This window comes from Giraffa tippelskirchi, chromosome 8 (assembly GCF_054371585.1).
Source record: "Giraffa tippelskirchi isolate mGirTip1 chromosome 8, T2T-mGirTip1v1.2.pri, whole genome shotgun sequence".
In the NCBI taxonomy this organism is placed as follows: Eukaryota; Metazoa; Chordata; class Mammalia; order Artiodactyla; family Giraffidae; genus Giraffa; species Giraffa tippelskirchi.
This window is the reverse complement of record NC_137282.1, coordinates 109477380-109500611: the sequence shown is the minus strand read 5'-3', so window position 1 is coordinate 109500611 and position 23232 is coordinate 109477380. Positions and strand designations below refer to the sequence as shown.

Genomic DNA, 23232 nt, shown 5'->3' with positions numbered 1-23232 from the left:
ACACTAACTAGGAAGCACATTTTGAGCTCCCAATGAGGCAATGGTACTAGAAAGCAAAATGCTACATACCCTTTGGATCCAACTTATGATTAAAAACTGGACACTAAAAATATGATTTAATTTCAGGCTCTACAGACTGAAATTTGCAAAGCCAAAGTAGAGAAAAGAAGGTGAAAGAACATGTTAAAAAAAATACATACACACACACACAACAAAAACCTTTCTGCATGCTACCATGCATTTGAAATTTTTGAAACGGTATTTATAAATTCACACGCATACAGCTCAAACTTCAGTGCAATGGCGGAATCATTCAACACCTTTAGAGGAAGAGAACCATGCAAAGAGGAGCAACTGCTTACAAAAATGGTTATTCAGTATTTATTCTGCAATGCAAAGGTGACAAACTAAAATATAAAAAGGTTGTTATGGCTTAACATTTCTGTTGCAGATTAAATATGCAGCATTGAAAAATGGAAAGGTGTGGCTTCATCTCTGACCAGCAGAGTTAAAAAGAAAATCTCTCCATTTTCCTTCATCATCATGGGATACACTGTTCAGGCAATCCAAATTAATAAAGACTTGCACTTCCATACGGACACAAGATCAAGTGTACCAGTTAGGTTTTCACATTCACAGTATATAAGAAAATACACATGGAAGGAAAAGTAAAGGGTTAACTTAACAAGGATTTATTCACAGGAATACATGTAAGTAGAGAAAAATAACAGAAAAGCTAAACAAATGAAATGAAGAGGATCCAAACCAACTTTCACTCTGTAGCTTTTTACTTGCACCCCGTGTGCATGTATGTAGGGCACCGAGGGCCACCAACATGCGCCAATACAGTGTAGGAACCCTGCATTACATCCATTAACTTAAACATATCTTTAAGATCATGCTTTGAACAAAAAAAGCTTAGAAGGCAATATGTTGAGTGGGAATAAACATTGAGATATAGCAATCATGTCTTCAACTTCTACAATTGTCTTTATGTGCCAACTAACATTGATGCAGCCTCTTACAGATCTTTTACCATGTAATTTACGTTTTAGAGCAGTTTTGATAAAATCACTAGTAGTATATAACCATGCAGAAAGCACATCACACTGACAGCACGGAGGCAGAGATTTTGCACAGGTATATCAGCTTTCCACATTGTGCGGGTTACACACAATACAATACCAATCTTATTCCTAACAGATCCTAAAAGATTATTTCAAGGCCTAGCTGTAAACTACAGTACTTTATATCTATATTCTTAATAAAAATAAAATTCACAAATCTTAAAAAGGAATTTTAAATGCAGGGCTATATTGAATCGGTAAACTGCAACACAAACTGGCGCAACAGAGGTAACTGAATACCAATCTCACTCTATGTGATGCAAGCATGCTACTTTCCCACTAATTTAAAGTACTTTCAATCACTATGAGCCAGAATGCATGCCTGAACCTTAAACTGCACTTTAAAAAGAACAATATCTTGGCCTAGAAATTAAATCTAATGATGTACAACCATCAAATTATATCCACTACGTTAACGTCTTAATGAAAAATCAAGATGTCAATCTTTAGTTCGATTATGTCCAGCCCCATTTATTCCTCCCTCCCTGCCCATCCCACAAGGGTAAAAGGAGTGACTCATTTGGCATTTCACAGGGTGCTTCATTGTTTAAATTTGTTTTGTTTTATTTCCAACTTTTTGGGGTACCTTGAATTGTAACTTCCAAGAACCTGCTTCTACTATGGGTAGGCAAGCTGATTTTAACTCTGTTAGCTTTCACTGGTGTAGCTCTTCATCAGCATGCAAAAACAAGGCCCCATCATGTGGGAAATTTTATAAAACCTTAAATTAAAAAAACAAAAACAAAAACAAACCCTTTACTGTTTCTAGTCCCCATTCTTAGGTTTCCTTTATTGTGCGCTATAGAATTTTTCTTCTTTCTTATCCCTATGCATCATTTATATGGTTCTTGTTTTGGTACAATTCCCCATAATATTCCAGAGTGTACTGTTTTGTAAGTAGATAGGTTTCTTTTTTTGCTTCTTCACATCCAGTGCAGAGTTGTAATTGGAGACGGATTTCCACCCACAAAGGCTCCAGATGTTAAAACATTTCCCAACATCGACTTAATACAGTGATGGCAACACCTCCCTCCCGCCCCTCCCAGTAGGGTTGGGATTGTACTGTATTCCCTACTGGTTTACCCTTCCCCCCTGTAAAGGGTAACATTTTCCCTGGGTGCAGAGGCTCCCTCATAGTCTCCAAGACTGAAGGACCTGTAAGAAAACAAAACAATTTTATACTTAAACAAAATTGTTTCTTTTGTAAAACCAGTGCAACATAAAATTAATCAAATAACAATACGATCTCTAAAGAATATGAAAACCTGGACAAACTGCCTAAGATCAAGCTAGTCAGTGAAAGTGAAACCACGCTGCTTCCTTCTCCTATGGCTCTCAACTGTCTCTTGCATCAGATACAGAAAGTGATGTCGGGCATAGAGAGGTGTGTGGCACTTTAAACAGATGAAATATGGCTTGTAGGATGGTATGAGTCTAATTCTTTACCCTTACTTGTACAATGGATCTCAATGGGAGCTGTTATTTCTTGAATTAAAACATCACCCATATTTCTAATATTTAGAAAAGAGCCAACTTAGTGTGTCAGGCAATATACTAAGTCCTGGCACCACATACAGCACAGTATTTAATCCTCAAAATAACCTAATGAGGGAACTAAGGCCAAAATACCAGAATTGTTAGTTTGACTTAGGTCAGAAAAACTCAAAGAACAAGAGTCCAGGTGGACTTACCTCTTTATCACCCCAAATCAAAAATGAATCTTTGAAACCAAATCAAGCCAAACCAAACCAAACCGTGCTGGGCACAAGGTAGGGACTCAATAAAATATGAAGAATAAATATTGAATCACTATTTTTACTGAGACCAAATTGAGTGCCAGTTTTACTTGGGTTTTCCCTAAAGCTCACAACACAGAAAGCTCTTGATATATAAAAGACTATATTTAAAACTAAAACCATCTCTACCCTGCCACAGTGAATGTTGGTGATCTCTTAAAGGGCAAAAATTAAGAAAAGGAAGGTTGAAATTTAACTAGCGTACCAACTTGGATTTCCTTCTAAGAGGATTCAAAGTGGAACCATGCATTTTATCTTGCTTTGCTGGTTCATAAATAAATAAATAAATCTGTAGACTTCATGTAAGTAAATTTTAAGTCAAATGTAATATAAGACTCTTTTATTCAACCTCTGTGGAAAACAAGCAGCTTTTATTCTATTCACTAGTTCTAGATTGAAGTCCAAACTTAAGTTTTTTCACCCTGAAAAATTCCAAATTTCTTACAACTTACCCCTAATTTTGGGACTGCAGCTTAAGTATATGAGATTAAACACCATAAAAAGCTGCAAGACGCTCTTTTAAGGGAAGTGGAAACTGGTCAGAGAAACGCCTCCAATTTTCGTCTCCAACTTGATTTTTAAATCCATGAAGGATCTGCAAAAAGTAAATAATCATTAAATAATCAGTAACAAAAGAGAAACTCATATCTGCACAGCTTCTGAAATCAAACACTATTGATTATCCTAAAATTTTACCCATTTTAAAGTATTCTCAAACTTTGTTGAAATCTGTATCATTCCATGTCTTGCCCCAAAGCACCTTATAGGATAGATACGCTGCACACTTTGCTTTGAGAAGGTTAGAATTCAGCAAGTGTCCCAGTAAAAGAAGTACTCAAAGCAAAACTCTGTCAAAATAGTAATGAAAAGCAAGCATAAAGGTATAGAATTCACCCAAGGGATTAAAATTTTTATGCCGCATTTTCAAATTGAAAATATACAAAGCTTTGGGTTCATGGTTGCCAACTATATAGTTCACTATTGAGGGGTGACTGGAATTAATCAAAGGGGGCATTACTGAAACAGACAGGTTTAATCCTTGTTGTGACTACTAAGACTGACTTTGTTCAACAGATTATATTATACTCCAATCTTAGTCAGTCATTTTTGAAAACATATGCTATTTTGCACGGGCATCCCTGGTGGCTCAGATGCTAAAGAATCTGCCTGCAATGCAAGAGACAGAGGTTTGATCCCTGCGTCGGGAAGATCCACTGGAGCAAAAAATGGCAACCCACTCCAGTATTCCTGAAGAATTCCATGGACAGAGGAGCCTGACAGGGTACAGGTTGCAAAGGGTTGGACACAACTGGGCAACTAACACACTACTTATTTAGTATAGTTGGGATAATGGGTCTACATGAATCAGTGGTACTGCTTGAGAAAATATTTTAAAAGAATGTGCTCTATTGATACAAAGTCACTACTGTCTATCAAGAAAAGATAGTCACTTTACCAAAACAAAGGTTACATAGTCTACCAATACTGACTCATATGAAATAAAAACATAATTTACTTCCCAACTAGGACTGCAACAGTTACAAGATATGCATCATAAAGACTTTTTAGTTACCTTACAGAACATGTCTCTCAGATCATCTTTTGGATTAATCCATGATGCAACAGCATCACAAAAAAATATAAAATCCTGTAACAAGCAAGAAATACATTTTATATTAAACTTGTCAAACACAGCAAAAGACATATATATAAACCTCACAATATACACCAAGAGAATCCTAGGTAAAAAAAAAAAAAAAAAAATTTAACAGCTATGATAAAGGAATTGTAAGTGATTTCTTAATGGTTGTCCTTAAGACTCCACCTTATCAAGGAATCTCTCATACAGTTTATATTAGAATTTAGTGCCTTCCTGTATTTCATTTTACATTATAGAACAAAACCCCAGTCTAGTAAATGTATAGCATCAGCAAAGACTGAAAGCATCAAATCAGCACCAGTTCAAAATAGCCTTCATTTATAGAATTAAAGAATTCTATAAATTCAGTAATTTTACAGTTTTGATTGGCCGAGAAATAATTTTAAGCCAGTTAAATATACATCAAATAAATTTGACTTAAAGTATATGAAAATTAATAGGCCTAAGTTTCAAGATCCATCTTCAGGCAGAAATGTAAATGAAATGACCATTAAGTTAGAACAAAAATTATGCAGTTACCAATAGCACCTAATCCAACTCAACTCAGACAAACAAAAAAACTCCCAATGCTCAGACTGTTATTTAAAAGACAATCAGGTTATTCTGACTAAAATAACAAGATGATAATAGGTATATACTTGAAATACTTCAGTATTTTTCAATTTCAACTATCTTATTGAAACAGTTCAACATACAAAATATTGCTGATGGTGTGAGATGTCGACTACTTCAAATTTTACTATTAAATTCAGAGAACCTCATTAACTCCAAAATTCACTAACACTAAAGTATGCACATAAAACACATATTTAGGCAAATAAAATGCATGTGCCTAAAATTTATGGTTTATTCAAATTATGATTCCTATGTCTTCCCAATATCGAAGGCTGATGTTAAAAATTTAAATTATTTAATCATGCAAAATTTGTAACTGGTAGTGATTTCACGACTACATATGTGTTACTTTCGTGTTCTTAAACGTTAATTCAAAAAGCAAAACAAAAAATCCCTATAGGAAAATACTCCTTCTTAATATGGTATATACTACATATCAGATACCTCTAAAACATATTTAAAGTGACAGAAAGTTCTTAAGCATTGGGAAAAAACCAAGAAACTCAATGCCAGAAGGTTATTTTGCAGCTAGTGCAATTAGCTAAAAGATTTTATTTTCCAGTTCTATTTTGTGTACATGTTCAATGCCTATTTTCTACACATCAATTAAAAAATGTTCAAAGCACCAATCTCTTAAAAGTGAAAGGTTTTCTTGAAAACCCTTCTTACACTTTCTTTTCCTTACAATTTGTATCTGTTGAGGAACATGGGGCATTTAACCTAAAGCCCACAGCCTGTATTTTGTTGATTTCATACATCTGGTGTCAATCAACATGTTCCTTTACATTTTACGTGTAAGCTGGATCCAGAGGTTTGATCAGATTCACGTTTGGTATTGTTGCCAAATAATTCTTTAAATGCTAAAGATGTCTAAATATAATCTGAACTAGTATAGGAAACAAAATAAGGATAATAAAGCAAAGTTAAAGCAGTTATAATGGTTGACCCAGTACTCTATTTTATTTACTAAGTAAGAGAAAGAGTATCCTACTATTTAATCATTCTCTTAAGTATAGAGAGCCTCAAACTCAGGAAATTTACATTCACTGCTTTAGGGAGCCTTTACAAAGTAAATAGATGAGATCTAAATGTGGATGAAAGAAACTTTGGCTTAATTCAAGAATGTAACTTTTATTCTCCCAATCTGTTGTTATTATAAGCCACGACATAAAAAAAGATGTAGAAAATAAAAATAGGTATTATCAATTCAAGGTATTAGGAAATATACATACATTGAAAACACATGTTTCAGTATCTTCAGTAAAAATAGGTAATATTTTCATAATTATAGTTTAAAAATACCTCCCCTCCTTTAAAGTTTTATAATTCAGAACATTAAAAATTAAAACCTTATGAACATCTTACTTGGATTACTCCACTGGGATTCACACTGATCATGGTACAAATCCCACGAAATGCTGAATCCTTTTCCTCATTGTCCCTTATGTTTCTCAGAGAGGTGCACCTATTAAATTATAGAATTGAGTTTAGCATTTAAGTAAAAAGTAGGTTCAACTACAATTCTAATGGACAGTATTTAATGGAATAAGCACCAGAGTAGAGATAATGTTTATATTCAAAGAATTTTCATAAAGCTTAAGCTTCTCATACTATATTATGTTAGGCCCATCTAATCTCAATACAGTGAAAACCTTGAAATTCACAATTCTTACCAATAGATTGCATCTAAGTAATAACAACTGATTGTAATATCCCATTTACACTATTAATTAGCTTGAGCCAAGAGTAAATTATCAATTTTTAAAACTGTATTATGACTCGTATTCCATTAAACACTACTAAAAATGACTTGAATTGAAAGACTGTCAATTGAAAGAAGCAGAACATAGGATATACTGCCACAATAGAAACTATTACTATACAACTTATGGTGTAATGTTTAATTTTTACATTAACAAGCAAATAAGATTTTTATACATAACAAATTTAAACATGTATTTCTTAATGCAATCCAAATTTTCAAATTAATTCTAAAAAGGAAACATAATGCAGAAACCTAAAATTTATAGAATTTGCATGCATCTTTATTTTACTGGTGGATATTTAAATGCTTTTTATGTATAATCAAGCTTTTTAACACAGCAAGCATGTGACAATCTTATCCCATGCATCAATTAGTCGTTAGCCACAACATAAAATAAATATACATGACGATGCTACTGAAAACCTCACAAACCCGATAGGACAAGATTAGTCACATGGTTGGCAATGATTAAGGATTGTGATTTTTGTAACCAACTGAAAATATATCTAAAAGTGAGATAGAAAGAGAAAGAAAGAGTGAAGAAAAATGAATTAAAAAAAAAAGATTGAATAATACACACCAGGGTCTTATAAACTGCTGTAGCATGGGGGCCACCTCTTGAGGACAAACGTAACCAAGACGACCAATTGTTATTGCTAAGGTAACGCAATCACGGTTATACACCACCAAACGCCAACCAAGACATGAGCAAATGAGGGGGAAGGAGAAAAAATAAAGAAAAAACAACAAATAACTCAGAAACAGAAACCAACAGAATTTGTGTATGATAATAAACATAAGATTTCACCAGTGCTGTTTATTACCACCCCCTATAATAAGGGGCAGCAACATATATGGCATACTCTTGGAAAAAGAAAAACAAAAGGAATTAAAAAAACTTTAAAGATTGAGAGAACACCAAAAACCATGATGAACTGCTTTTCTCGCTCAATCAAGTGTTAAAAGATATCCTGTTAATAAAAACGATGAGCGGATTAAATAGCTATAGATTCTTCCTTCAAAGTCAGTTCAAATTCCAGAGCTTAATAATGAAATCTAGCCCCCCCTCCAAGAAATAATAGTAAATGTAAATGATTACATTTCTGAATTGTCTACTCAAACATACTTCTCAGAAGTTAAAATCTTTCTCACTTCTTCATACCGCTTTTTTTAAAAGTGATTTTTATTCTTTGCAATTATCTAGGAATTTAATCAAAATTTTGCTATATTTTTGGTTTGTTTGCCAACATTTCCAAAATAAGCCAGTGGACCATTTGTTGCCCGACATCAAAATCAACTATTAAATTTTAGGTGTTATGGTACATACTGAATAAATGGATTGGAAAATTGCTGTGCTATGTCAAAATTCCATTCCAAAAAAAACCTCTGATGGTGATAATGATAACAATTCAAATTTCAAACCTTATTTGACAAAAAGAAAATTTAGTCCACTGTAATGGCATGTGATATGTGGACCAAAGGAACAAATATTCTGTCCTTGCTATGAAATGCACAGCACAAAATGATAGATAATAAAACACATGATTACATGCTGATATTTTATTTTTAAAAATCTGAAGTGTGAATCAATCAAATATAAATTCACCATCAAAATTCAGTTAAGTTCTTAAACTTACAAAGAGCTAAAACAAGTGCAACTCAGAACTGCATTCTGCAGTTGAAAGGTACATACATATAAATACATTTATACACAATGGGAAAAAAAATACAAACAGAAAACAAACCATGAGGTGCTTTAATGGTGTTCTCTCAAAAACTTACAGGTTAACCTTTCATAAAAAAAGGGTGGGGAGGGGGTAAAGAAAAATGTTTAAGGATTACTTGAAGCAAACTACACAGATAATACTAAAATCCAGCAGATTCATATGAAGCAAGAGAAAGAAAACCTATGTTCAAAAGACACAAACTATGCAACATTCTCATTAAACAGGCAAGTATGAACAATCCAATGAAACATGCGATAAAGCAGATGATGGTCCATTGAAAAAGTTCAGTGTAGGATATACTAATTAGGAAAAAAGCAAGTAACTGCAAACACTAAGGAATTGACTTTATGAAATATTAAGACAGTGGTATTAATAATTAAGTTGCTAAAATCTACAGATATTACCCACAATTTTATTTTAATAATTAATCTCTCCTCCTTTGGGTAAGGAATAAGAGAACCATTTTCTGCAGTCACTTGCAATAAGAATAATCCAGTGACTCCCAAGTGTATTTCTTAATGGTACCAATTCAACCCATCAACTTGAAAGGCATTATCAACTACCTCTTGATTTACTTAGGGTAGATTCATACTTAGAACATAATCTTATAAATAAAGCCAATTTGTTCAAGGAACTATATAGCAAATTCACCAGCTGATATCCCACAAGAAACTTTAATATACATTACACTCAACATTTATTTGCAGTTATGCATTCACATTTAAAAATAAATACGAAATTTCTTAATGTTCAACAGTAATTTTATAATGGCAAGTGTTTCAAATCTGAATGTCATGTATAGGTACTGCATTCTAAAGAGATAAACACCTGACAATATTTCATAACCATCCTACACATAGGTTTTTGTGCTTTTTAGCAGGAAAATCTAATTCACTTTAAGATACAAACAGTACCCATACAGCCAAACAGCCATATAAGTGTTTCATAATTAAAAGATTTCCTTCCATACCAATAATCACATTAGGATATAATAAACTTTCTACAATTAAAAAACATAAAATTAAAATACCTTTGAAGATAAAATTTAGAAAAACTTATTTAAATCTTTGTCCAGTATTTTGGTAAGGCATTCACTGACCATGAATATACTACTGGAATTGTATTAGTATATGAAAAAAAAGACATGCCTGATTGAAAACAAAATTCATACTTAAAAAATCATTAGCAAAAAGTCAGGCAGAGCAAGAAGAAATCACCCTGCAATGTGTTCTATAGTATGGAAGGGTACTCTTTAATATAAACATGCTCTCTATAAATGCAAAAGAGAAACAAGCCTTCTGAATAAAAATCCCACAAAATACTGCTCAAGTTCCCAATTTGAAGAAAAGTATACAACAAAATACAAAATACGTATGCCATTATTAACAGACTAACTACTACAATACAGTCTATTTGGGGCTACATTTCACATATTAAAAAAAAAATTACTCCCCAGCTAGCAGTTACTCTGAATTAACGAAAAATTCGTATCATTTAATAGTTATCTGAGCTGGGGTCCATTTTAGGGAGAATTAAAAATACTGTAGCAGAGGAAAAAGTGATTTTTGGAAAGTTTCTGAAAACTGGCTATGGAATGAAGCTCAAACAGTTCATTTCATGACTGAGAATCCCAGACAGCTGTTAATGAATAAGCTGGGTTTCTAAAGCTAGCTTTGCTCTGGTTTCTCTACGCATCTTAACTTTGACAAGGCAGACCGTTCTCTCTCCACCGTTAACAGTTCAGGCGCATGGTACCTGTATTCTCTAACAACGTCTTTGGAGTGTTGGGTCTGTTAATGATTTCTACAAGCTGGTGCAACACCATAGGAATGTAAGGCTGCATCTCTATACCTAGATCATCCCCGAGAGAGAAAACAAAAGAAGAAACATTTCATTGTTAAAATATCAATGGAAAATATGTTGCCCCCTTTACTGTGATATGTTATATATTTACATAGGTAAAGCTCATTAGAAAAAGGCAATTACAAAAATATTAAGTTATCTAAAAACTTTTGTTTGTAAACGGGGGGGGGGGGGGGGAATCTTACCCATTTGAATGGAGATCTCTCCAATTGCCCATGTGGCATTATTGCAGACTGAAATGAATTCGGGATTGAGGTTGGTTCCCAATATTGGCATGAAATCGGCTAGGAAAAAAAAAAAAGCTTTTAAACTATCTAGTGAACTTCTCAATAGCAGTGTTTTGTGCTTTAAAGGAAATCTACCAGATGGAAACTGAAACCTAGGCAAAATATAACCTTTAGAAAAACAGTGTTGGCAATAATTATCCTAAGAAAATGAAGGAGGAACTATCTGGCCACTGAACTTTCATGTGAAGTAGCCCCAGTGTGGTTTCATTTTAAGTATCATTAAAAAGAGCTGGTCAGAGTAATTTCTCTTGGCATCAGACAAAATTTTATTTTAAATATTTCACTTTAAAAGTGAAAATATGATACAACAGAACCTTCTTCAAAACTGGTTTTTCACACACAAAGAATTTTTTAAATCAATGATTCTGGCTTTTATAGTAACGTTTACTCTGTCAGATTGTGGTCTCTGAATATCATCTTCCATTTAAAAGGAAAAATGGAATGTTAGGAGTTCATACCGACACTCAAATAACTAACATAAACAAAAACTAAACTCTTGAAATATAATACAGGTACTTGTGCAAGATGCTGGAAATCAGTTCATTCCTTTCAAAACTGGTAAATAAAGAGAAAGAATCAATAATAATCCTGCCTCTTCTATATGATTTGTCAAAGTCAGTTGCTCAGTCATGTTCAACTCTTTGTGACCCCATAGACTAGCCTGCCAGGCTCCTCTGTCCATAGGATTTTTCAGGCAAGAATGCTGGAGTAGGTTGCCATTCCCTTCTCCAGAGGTCTTCCCCTCATGAGGACTGAACCTGCGTCTCCTGCACTACAGGCAGATTCTTTACCATCTGAGCCACCTATGAGCAGTAATTTATTGATATGGGAAATATCTCTACACATGTATTCTCTCTACTGAATGAAGATTGAGAATATAATTTTTTAATCCCTAATAAACCAGTTGATTGCCTGGAGAATCCCAGGGACGGCGGAGCCTGGTGGGCTGCCGTCTATGGGGTCGCACAGAGTCGGACACGACTGAAGCGACTTAGCAGCAGCAGCAGCAAACCAGTTGATTTCACAATTTCTCAGTCTGGGCAATACTGATCATCTGGTAGGGGGCTGTCTCATGTATTATAGGACATTTAGAAACATCCTTCACCCCTACCCACCAGACACCAGTAACACAGCCCCTGTGTTATAGTGTCTCCAGATATATTGCCAAATTGCTCTTAAGAAACACTAACCTGGAAAATAATCCATGGTTTGTAACATTAAAAACAGAGAAACAACCAGACATTGTGTATCTCTTGAAGAAGGTACATGACCTATGAAGTCTTAAAAAAAGAAATCTTTTCGTACAAATTTAAACTCAAAAACTTCAATCAGGTGGAAAGTATCTGCAGAACAAGGTTTTCCATAAAACAGTAATTCAACACACTTTCATTTATAGAGTAGGTAGGCTTAAGCTTGATGCCTTACTTGAATACATCAAAATTAATATTACTCAAGTTCAGAAACACATTATTGAAAATACAACTCAACCTTTTGGTTCTAAAATAAGTCCGGTTCTGGGGGATGTAGTATATCACAGTGTGACTACAGTAAATAGTGTGTATGTATGTGTTCAGTCACTCAGTCATGTCCAACTCTTCGTGACCCCATGGACTGTAGGGCCACCAGGCTCCTCTGTCTATGAGATTTTCCTGGAAAGAATACTGGAGTGGATTGCCATTTCCTTCTCCAGGGGATCTTCCCAACCCAGGGATAGAACCTGCGTTTCCTACCTACATCCTCTGCATTGGCAAGTAAATTCTTTTACCACTGAGCCACCTGGGAAGTTCACAGTTAACAATACTATATTGTTTATTTGAAAGTTGCTAAGACAGTAGATCTTAAAAGTTCGATGAGAACAAAAAGTCTTGATGTATGTCAATTACATCTTAAAAAAAACTGGAGGGGGGCCTCCCAAAGCACACTGTATCAAATGAAAAAAAAATTTAACATGAATACTTTAAACCAAATGATGGGATATAGAGATGAAGAAAATTAACCAAAATTCGATTTAATCTATGGGTCTGACAGCAATTCAGGTTACATTATTCAAGCAATCGCTTATTATCTTCACACAAGGCTAAGACAAACACTATGCCACTAAAACAAACAAAAAAAATTCATTTACTTTTAAGAAAACTGAAATTTCCTATAGTTTATGCTGGTTTATCATGAGAAAACCTGATTATGTTATTATTTCTGGGTACCTCTACCAAAAAAAGAGGCTATTCAAGAAGTATCTATGAACTAGCATATAGGACCAAGGTTCACAGGTGGGCATGTCCCTTACTCTAAAGCAATATTTTTCCAACTTTTCTTCAGCCACATGAACACCTAACGAGCCGCTGAAATGATGGTGAATTCAAGGAAACAAGAGAATAGGGGTTTCCAAACCACCTGCTTCAATCTGCGTAGATTTAACCAGTAAAATGTACATTAATACATGTCAGGATTTCATTAGACTTCAGTTTAATAAAAACCACAGCTGATGAAAAATAATGTTAAAAACCACATCACAGCAATAGAAAATATTCATACCTATACAAGGTTTAACATGCTGAAAGCAAGCTTTTGTCAGGTCACCTAGTAGGGCGAAGGAACTCTGTCGAACCTCTGGCATTTTATCCTGCAAAAGAAGTAGAAATTAATCCCAATGTGACACAGAGAACCAAAAGTTTCTATTCCGTTTTAATTCAGTAAATCTCACCTGCATGCACTGATACATTAGTGTTAGAATGTTACTTCGTGCTACCAGCTGTTCAATGTTGCCTCCAAGTCCTTCAGCCAGGCCACTGAGTAAATCAAGGGCCACTATCATAAAATCTTTATCTGGAGCCTCATATTGATCCGGTTGAGCATTGTTCAGCTGAAATTACACACAATTTTTTTTAAAACTTACTTTAAACCAATTACTGAAAAAGTTTGTATACATTATGCCTATCCTTAGAAAAATGTTTCTGATGCCAAGAAGGGCGAGATATAAAAAACTTTTTTAAATACCATGGCTTGTGCAAGAGTCTTCTGTACTAGGTTTACACAACGCTGATACACAGGTTCACAGTACGGAAGGAAGCCAGACTGCAGAGCTGTGGCAACTGAAGATAGGCACTAGAAAGGATAAAGTAGATTGTAACATTTCCAGGTATAATTAAGATTATGATAAATGCTTGAAAGCATACTCAATAAAATCCTGGTCATTTCTACTCTTCCTATAGTATAGCAGTTTTATATTTTCAAACCTCTCTTTTGGATGCAGTTGTTGCTGCTAAGTTTACTAGCTGGTCAAGGGAGGTTTCCTCAGAAAAAAATGTTAAGGTTTCTATAATGAACATTTATCTTTCAGGAACAGATTTCAGTATTACACATTCCTATTTTTTTCCCCTTAAATATGAGAGATTTATTTATCCCATCTTGGTCAATAATGTGGGTAGATCTTACTGGGCACATTCTGAGCCTTGCCGGGAAGTAAATATATTTAGCTATAATTATTCTTCTTATTCTGTTGGGCCCAGAATTAGCCATTGCTCTTTGTCACAGAAGTTTTTACTTTGCTGGGTAGGGACCATTCAAGGCAGAAGTGGTGACCCCTGAAATAACAGGGGATGCTAGAATGACTGATCTGGCTCTACTAAAATCAACTCATCCAGATTTAAGTTACCACATTTGAGAATGCGTTCAGTTATTTGAATAGCATATAAACTTGAAGGGGGGGGGTGTTTAAAAAAAGTAAATACATGAAAAAAAAATTCAAACTATATAGAAAAGGTATCAATGCTGCTTCACATGTATATGAGTATATATATGCATAAACAATAAATAAAAGAATTTAAGCTATATCAATTATGACATGGCTGTATATCTACATAAAGAAATACAGTTAAGCAGAGACGGACATATATATATATATATATATATGTATGTATGTATGTATGTACTTATATGGATATGGAAAGATCTCCAAGATAATTTACTATCAAGTAGCACAGGTTAGAAAACATAAATTCAATAGTTTGTCACTGGGCTTCCCTGGTGGCTCAGCGGTAAAGAATCCCCCTGCAATGCAGAGACAAGGTTCAATCCCTGGATCAGGAAGATCCCCTGGAGGAGGACATGGCAACCCACTCCAGTACTCTTGCCAGGAAAATCCCATACAGAGGTAAGAGGTACCTGGTGGGCTACCCTACATGCGTTTGCAGAGTTGGACACGATGGAAGAGACTGAGCATACATACTTAGTACAGATGTACCACAGTTCAAGTTATATGGAGTTGCACGTTTATTCAGCATTTTAACAGAAATGGTTCAGAATGTAAATGAACACTTATTACATATAGTCATTAGAGATCTGAATATGTGTTTTTTTGATGAAAAACAGGTTAACTAAATGTTATCAGCTTAGTATACCTCTGGAGAAGGGAATGGCTACCCACTCTAGTATCCTTGCCTGGGGAACTTCATGGACAGAGGAGCCTGGCAGGCTACAGTCCACAGGGTTGCAGAGTCTGATGCAACTGAGTGACTAACACACACACACACGGTCAGTAGCATACCTCGAGTAAAGGGAAGAGATCTTTATCTTCATCCTTTAACATGTTCCATTTCTGGATCAGCGGAGGCATTAGCATCTGGATATATTCCTAAATTACAATGACGAAAAACACAGAAAGCTCCACTATCATATGTAAACAAGTTCATACTGAGTCTATGAAAACTAAAATCCATTTAGAATAATTTGTATAAAATTTTTACAGAAAGAATTTTAAGACTTATTCTTTGAACTTTTTTAGTCCCGTGACCTGTGATATGTAGTATGACTTGCTGTATGACAGATAAATTTATTGAAGACATTTGTAGAAAAAGATTCATAATCATTTAAATGTTCTAAGACAGAAGAATCCCTGCAATCAAATCAATAAACAGGAGCATAGATTCCAAGTATAGACATTACGAAACTCCCTACCAAACAAAACCAAAACAACCATCAAAGCAAACCCACAAACAAGTGTCCTGTACGAAGTGTTAAGCATAACCTATCAACACAGACTATTTCTTAAGATGTTTTACAGTGTAATCATAAACATGCAGGGGATTTCAAGCTATATTAAAATTCTAATATTACTTAAATCCCATTTAAACAAATCAGATTCATCCATCTCTTCTATTCTTAACTCTGAAATCCAGAGTATAAAATCTTTATCCCCTTTCCTTTCGTCCCTCTAAAATGTGTTGGTATATTCATGTGATAAGCTGCTCTAATTTTCACACTCTGCACATATTTCTTTTTTTTAAATATTATTTAAGTTAAGTACACTTGCTATCTTTTTCAGCCCTATATTCTTAAAGCAGCAAACACTAAGTGTTCACACCTCCCTAAACATTTTATTTTTCAAATATATGATAACTTATTGAGTATAACTATGCTTTATATTTGATTTTTCTCATAATGGTTCATCAAAGATACTTACAGGTTTGTTTAAGTGATGTCCTACTGAGTCTGCTAAAGTTCCTATGGCATCATAAAGAATGAGCAAGTTCTTATGCTGGTATTTGCTAAATGCAAAGACCAAGGTATCAAGTATATAAGCAAGGTAAGGAACAAGTTCTGTACAAGCCTCCTCTTCAAGGGTAGCAAAGGCACTATAATTTAAAAAGGGAGAGAGATTATTGTTGTAGAAAAGAAACAGTTCACAACAGAGGCAAGAAATTAAGTATAGAGTTTAAAGAATACTTATTTACACGCACATCTCCCTACCTCACCACACCAGATACTTATTTTTATCATTTCCTTTCCATTCCTTACCACTTATTTCAAAGAGGTTGACACTGAGGGGTATCTGCTTAACTACAATGGTAAAGTTGAAAACTGTTGGTTCATTCAACAATTTATTTGGTGTTTACTACTTACTTATTGACTGAGGGCTGGGAACGTAGCAACGAAAAAAACAATGTCCCCTTTCTCAGGGAGTTTACATTTTACTGATGTTCCAGACTAATGACACCAGAATTAAAACTGTTAAAACTTACATTACCATATGTAACAGACAACAGGAATTTGCTGTATGGTTCAGGAAACTCAAATAGGGGCTCTGCATGAACCTATAGGGGTGGGATGTGCAGGAGATGGGAAGGAGGTTCAAAAGGGAGGGGATATATGTATACCTATGGCTGATTCATGTTGAGGCTGGACAGAACACAACAAAATTTTGTAAAGCAATTATCCTCAAAAAAAAAAAAAAACCCTCACAACTCTTCAACCTTTATTTGCATACCAAGCGCCACAAAACAACAGCATTTTTAACAGTGTGTTTGAGATGTCTGAGAAGAGAGCAGTATCATGGTCTCTCAAACGTTTCTCTTAGTGGGAGAGGGAATGAGGTGCTGGCAGCCACAAATTTTCAACTATAAAAATAAATTCCAAAGTATCTAATATACAGCATGGTGATGACAGTTAAAACAGCACTGAGTACTTAAAAGTTGCTGAGTAGATCTTAAGCATTCTCACAAAAAAGTTACCTAAGTTAATCTTGGTAAGTGTCCTACCACATTTATGTATCAAATCAACATGTTGTATACTTTAAGTATATGCAATTATGTTTGTCAATTTTTCTTCAGTAAAGTTTAAAATTTTTTCTCTAAGCCCTACACTATACATGAGAATGCAACAATGCATTTATTATTAGAAAGTTGTTTACTTGTAGCTTATTTGTTAGGACAAATACACAAGAAAGGAACAAACTCTGGGGTCTCAGGGCAATTACTTCAACTTATACTTAAATTTTTCTTGATTTTAAGGTGTATCTGGCCCTTCATTTGTAAAATTAAGGTTATATTCTTCTGTCCTAGCCAGGCAGGAATTTCCTAAAATGATAGGCTTAAGCCATTTGTTAATTAAAGTCTTGTTCATTAACGCTGAACTGTATTTCTTTCATAGCACTTTCCACAAATTATATACCTTACTAGCCTATAAATTTTAAGATGGCAGAGACTGTAAGCACAACATTTTACTATGTCTAACAATTAGTAAAAAACCTTGCTGAATGAAACAACTACCAGAAACCAAACATAACATGCACCCTCCCTTCCCTTAAAAAAAAATTTGGTGCTATTCATCACCAAAGCTCCCTTGTTTCTTTCTTTCATATCATTATGAATTAGAACTCTTTCAAATCTGGTACAATCTAACTACACTTAAACTTACTTTCCTCTCTTCCAGCAGCTATTTCTTCCTTATTAACAAAGTGAACAGTAGAAGCAATTCTACTTGAAAAATTAAGAACTATAAACATAAATGGCAAGCGTTTTTAGAACATGAAGATTTATTCCAGAAAACTGAAATATCGATAGTAATGAAACTGCTGATCTGATGAACAGACAACCCCAAATGCAACTGACAAAAGTGGTTACTGGAGTTGAACCACTTGTGGCAGATGGGTGGTCGGTCACCACGGGACTTCCTGAGGAGTTATGGAGCTGACCATAGACTAAAAAAGTCAATCCTGCTCAAACTTTTGTATTTCTCAAAGAATAGGACTCTTGCCACAACCACTCCAAATATCTGTGGGAATGAGGGTGAAAGATAACGCTAATGTTATAGCCAGTGAGGAAAAAAAATTTTGAAGAAAATAGCAAATACAAATCTCCAGTTAAGAGTCTCATTTGGATTTGCAAAACCATCAGCAGGAAGATACAGATAACAAAAACCCCATTAACAGTTTAATATCAGCGTTTCATCACAGGCCTGAAAATTAGTTTTTCCCTGAAATCCTCACACTCACTTCTCCTGCCATGAACAATCTGTTACGAATCTGTCTTACCTGCAGGCAGCTTCTTGTACTCTCTTGTTGCTATCCAGGATACGTTTTAGCAGTTCTGTCATTAATGGCTTCAGGTACGTGTCTGGGGGCTGGCTGACTACCCAGTGTGCATAGCGGCTAAGAGTCCAGCACGTTATGGAGCGCACAAGAGCCTTTTTATCAGAGAGGCACTGAATAAGGTGAGGAATGAGCTCAGGTAGGTACGGAATCATGCCTTGCATGCAACCTAGAAAAAAAAAAACCCAAATATTTCTGGAAGTGCTCAAATTTGGTCAAAATTATTTCAGTTGAATACCAAACTGATAGATACATCCATGAAAAAGATTCAATCATTTCCATTCTAATAAGTGTATTCAATAATCTGTTTCAGAACTTTTAAATAACTGAAATGAGAGCTAACTGCTCCTAAGTATCTTCTAGTAGGGTTTGTTGTCGTTCAGTCACTCCCTCGTGTCTGACTCTGTGACCCCATGGCCTCCAGCACACCAGGCTTCCCTGTCTTCCTAGCAGGGATAGGAAAGCTCATTTTACTTCTGCTACAGAAATTATGCAATATGCTTCAATTTCTTATAGACAGACATTTACAGCAAGGAAAGAATAACAACTCTTTTTAGGGTTGATGACACTTGACTTACATTCCTTACACCTACCTATAGAAGTTATTTTTCTAGCAACAGGGATGTTTCCGATATCAGAACCCTCTCATTCTGTTCTCTTCATTATAACAAAAGCACTTGCAAAATATCTGGCTGGGGTTGTAAGTCAGTCTATGGTTGTTTAATAGTAATTAACTAGCTCAAAAGTAAAAACTCATTCTAAGATGGCTTTTAGACTTCAATATCCTTTTTAAGGTTAATGTGGATCACAGTCTTATTTACCTCAACAGTCTTATCCTACTAGGAACACAAGTCAGTAAACAAAGTATGTGAACAGTTTCTGCTTAACTGTTCCTTAAAGTAGCCATGTCACATTAGCACCTATTGAGGACTTGACAGTTTAAGTTTGACTTAGACTTACCTTCAGCAATTGCTCCTAAAACCAAGATGCCTGATTCTTTAACAACCCATTCATGATGAAAAAGTAATTCTTTCAAAAGGGGCAAAATATGCGGCAAAAGTTCATCACGATATACATTTGCAAGAACATCTAGGGCGGCTGCAGAACATTTTCCTAAGGAAATATTTAATTCAAAAACATTATATTAACTTCTACTATCATTCAGTTACATATCTATAAATCTATCTACATGTAGATAAAATTTGTTATATGTAACACATTTTTACCTCTAGAAAGCAGTTTTAAAGAATTCAATTAAATAGGAGGTAATCACAAGAAAAAAAAAAATCTATTGACCACAACACTTTATGACCAAGGATCAATAAATTAATCATGAAAATATTTTATTTTGTATATGACTACCAATTTTTTTTTAAAAAAATAAAGCTGTTACACTGGCCAGAAATAACACTTTACTCATCAATAAGGGTCTTAGTTAAACTGTATGGTAGTTACACTCATATAAATATTACACTGCCATGAAACAAAATGAAATCTTTAAGTACTAATACAGAATGAGTTGTATGACGTGCAGAAAAGAATCAGCAAAGTACACACAATCTGATTTCTCTTCTGGAAAATCAGGTTCTCCTCCAAAAAAAAAGATGCAGGCGTACCTCAGATACTGCAGGTTCAATTCTAGACCACTGCAATAAAGTCAGTCAAAGGAAACTTTTCATTTCCAAGTACATATAGAAGTTATGCTCAAGTTATAGTGTTATTTATATTAAGTGTGTAATAGTTTTATGTCTAAAAAGATCACGTACACACCTTAACCGATACACACTTTATAGCTAAAAAAATGCTAACCATTATCTGCAGTTTTAACACTGCTTTTCTGCTAAGCTTAATCATTTCTAACTTTTTCTTTAAAGTGAGAGATATGCAACTCTTCTTTTCACTTGAACATTCAAGAGGACACTGAAAGGTTATTAACTGGTCTAATTTCAACAGTGTTGTGTCTCAGAGAACAGGGAGGCCCAAGGAGAGGGGGAGAGATGGGGAACGGCTTGTGGAAAGAGCAGTCAGAACACGTACAACATACATACAGGTCTCTGTCTTATGAGCATGGTTCATGGAGCCCCAAAACAATGAAAACAGTTAACATCAAAGATCACTGTTGACACACTGTCATAACAAATATAATAATAACAAAAGTTTGAAATATTCCAAGAATTACCAAAATATGACAGAGACACAAAAAGTGAGTAAATGCTATTGGAAAAGTGGCACCAATAGACTTGATGAATGGAGGGTTGCTACAAACTTCACTTGATAAAAAAAATGCATTATCTATGAAGTGTAAGAAAAACTGTGGAAAATTCTTAAAGAAATGGCAATACCAGACCACGTGACCTGGCTCCTGAGAAATCTGTATGCAGATTAGAAGCAACAGTTAGAACTGGACACGGAATAACAGACTGGTTCCAAATCAGGAAAGGAAAATGTCAAGGTTGTATATTGCCACCCTGCTTATTTAACTCATATGTAGAGTACATCATGCAAAATGCTGGACTGGATGAAGCACAAGCTGGAATCAAGATTGCCAGGAGAAATATCAATAATATCAATAACCTCAGATACGAAGACAACACCACCCTAATGGCAGAAAGCGAAGAAGAACTAAAGAGCCTCTTGATGAGAGTGAAAAAGTTGGCTTAAAACTCAACATTCAGAAAACTAAGACCATGGCATCTGGTCCCATCACTTCATGGCAAATAGATGGGGAAACAGTGGAAACAGTAACAAACTTTATTTTTCTGGGCTCCAAAATCACTGCAGATGGTGACTGCAGCCATGAAATTAAAAGACGCTTGCTCCTAGGAAGAAAAGTTATGACCAACCAAGACAGCATATTGAAAAGCAGAGACATTACTTTGCCAACGAAGTCTGTCTAGTCAAGGCTATGGTTTTTCCAGTAGTCATGTATGGATGTGAGAGGTGGACTATAAAGAAAGCTGAGCACCGAAGAATTGATGCTTTTGAACTGTGGTGTTGGAGAAGACTCTTGAGAGTCCCTTGGACTACAAGAGATCCAACCAGTCCATCCTAAAGGAAATCAGTCCTGAATATTAATTGGAAGGATTGATGCTGAAGCTGAAATCCCAATACTTTGGCCACCTGATGCGAAGAACTGACTCATTTGAAAAGACTCTGATGCTGGGAAAGATTGAGGGCAGGAGGAAAAAGGGACAACACAGGATGAGATGGTTGGATGGCATCACTGACTCAATGGACAAGAGTTTGAGTCAACTTCAGGAGCTGGTGATGGACAGGGAGGCCTGGTGTGCTGCAGTCCATGGGGTCGCAAAAGAGTCGGACACAAGTGAGCGACTGAACTGAACTGATGAAGTGTAAGAAAGCAAAGTGTGACAGGCTAAGGCAAGCCCATACAGGTAAGCCTATAGCTGCTTATGGAAAAACATACAGATGAGTGAAAAGAAGTGTCCCCCCACCCCTCAATGCAACATACATTATTACTTTTACAGTTATCTACAGTAAATCTTAATTCATCCTCCCCCTAACCTTACAGTTGGCATACAATGGGAAGTAATTTGTGATAGTAATGAAGACCTTGGGTTTTCTTGTTCTGTAACATATGGGTTCCAGAATTACATGTGCCACCAGTACTAGCTATGCTAACCTTGGGCAAGTTTCTCTTTTTGTAGTATCTTTACCTACCTAAGGCTGTTGAAAAGATTAAACGTGATATGCATACAAAGCCCCTGGCCTAGGGCTGGGCACATTGGTCACTCTAAGAAACTGTTATAGGGAACTAAATGGGAGTAATCAGCATCATTCCAAACGAATGACACAGTTCAGGATAATGATTCACGTCCTTAACCGTGCCATCAGTTATTAGAAATCTCAGTCTTCTGAATCACAGAGTGGTTCTTAACTGGTGGTGATTCTGTGTCCCCAGGGACCACCTGGCAATATCTCAAGACACTGCTGCTTGTCACAATCTTAGACATGTTCTCCCTCTAATCTCCTGTGCTACCGCCTTCTACTGGAGAGTGATCAGGGATGCTGCTCAAAATCCTGTAATGCGCAGGACAAGCCCACATCAAAGAATTAGTGGCCCCAAACATCCAATGTGCTGTGAACTACAGAAGTACTGATTTAAAAACCAGCACCCAAGCGAAACGGAAACACAGGTGTCTAGGTTCTCCTCAGAGTTATCTAATTAGCATGTGGCCCACAACACAGGCTGAACAGATGATGTGGATTTGTAGCTAATGTTGAAAACAGAAATTTTAAAAAGCATATCTGGAAGTTTGGATGAGAAAGGCATTTACGTTATCTTAGTATATGCATGGTAATCAACCAATCCTCATGCAAATTATGACATACAGAAAGTAACTTGGTTAGGAGAACAGGAAAAGCCATGGCCAATGTTCCTATGGCGTATGTATTTTGTATCAAACATACATTTTGCATCCAACAAAACATATTTCCTATATATTTTGTATCCAACAAAACATATACCCCTTTGAGAAGTGACACTGTGAGATTAAAGTCTTTT

The 23232-nt window shown here is 35.3% G+C and overlaps 1 protein-coding gene across 15 annotated transcripts in view; it reads right to left on the bottom strand.

Moving 5' to 3' along the window:
- Window positions 1-669: 669 nt before the first annotated feature.
- Window positions 670-23232, bottom strand: part of TNPO1 (transportin 1) — a 91121-nt gene continuing 68558 nt past the window's right edge. For 4 of the 15 annotated variants that reach the window (XM_081518519.1, XM_081518523.1, XM_081518522.1 and 1 more), the window contains exons 12-25: window positions 19668-19820; window positions 18651-18876; window positions 16302-16473; window positions 15387-15473; window positions 13838-13945; window positions 13545-13703; window positions 13376-13463; window positions 10739-10837; window positions 10446-10541; window positions 7544-7619; window positions 6564-6663; window positions 4497-4571; window positions 3376-3518; window positions 670-2282 (exon numbers count right to left, since the gene is read on the bottom strand). In XM_081518519.1, coding sequence (XP_081374645.1) covers window positions 3411-3518; window positions 4497-4571; window positions 6564-6663; window positions 7544-7619; window positions 10446-10541; window positions 10739-10837; window positions 13376-13463; window positions 13545-13703; window positions 13838-13945; window positions 15387-15473; window positions 16302-16473; window positions 18651-18876; window positions 19668-19820 — 1547 coding nt within the window. In that variant the 3' untranslated portion in view covers window positions 670-2282; window positions 3376-3410. Of the gene's footprint in view, window positions 2283-3375; window positions 3519-4496; window positions 4572-6563; window positions 6664-7543; window positions 7620-10397; window positions 10542-10738; window positions 10838-13375; window positions 13464-13544; window positions 13704-13837; window positions 13946-15386; window positions 15474-16301; window positions 16474-18650; window positions 18877-19667; window positions 19821-23232 lie in introns of those variants that run through there. The other 11 variants (XM_081518520.1, XM_081518526.1, XM_081518525.1 and 8 more) reach the window with 6 other exon arrangements.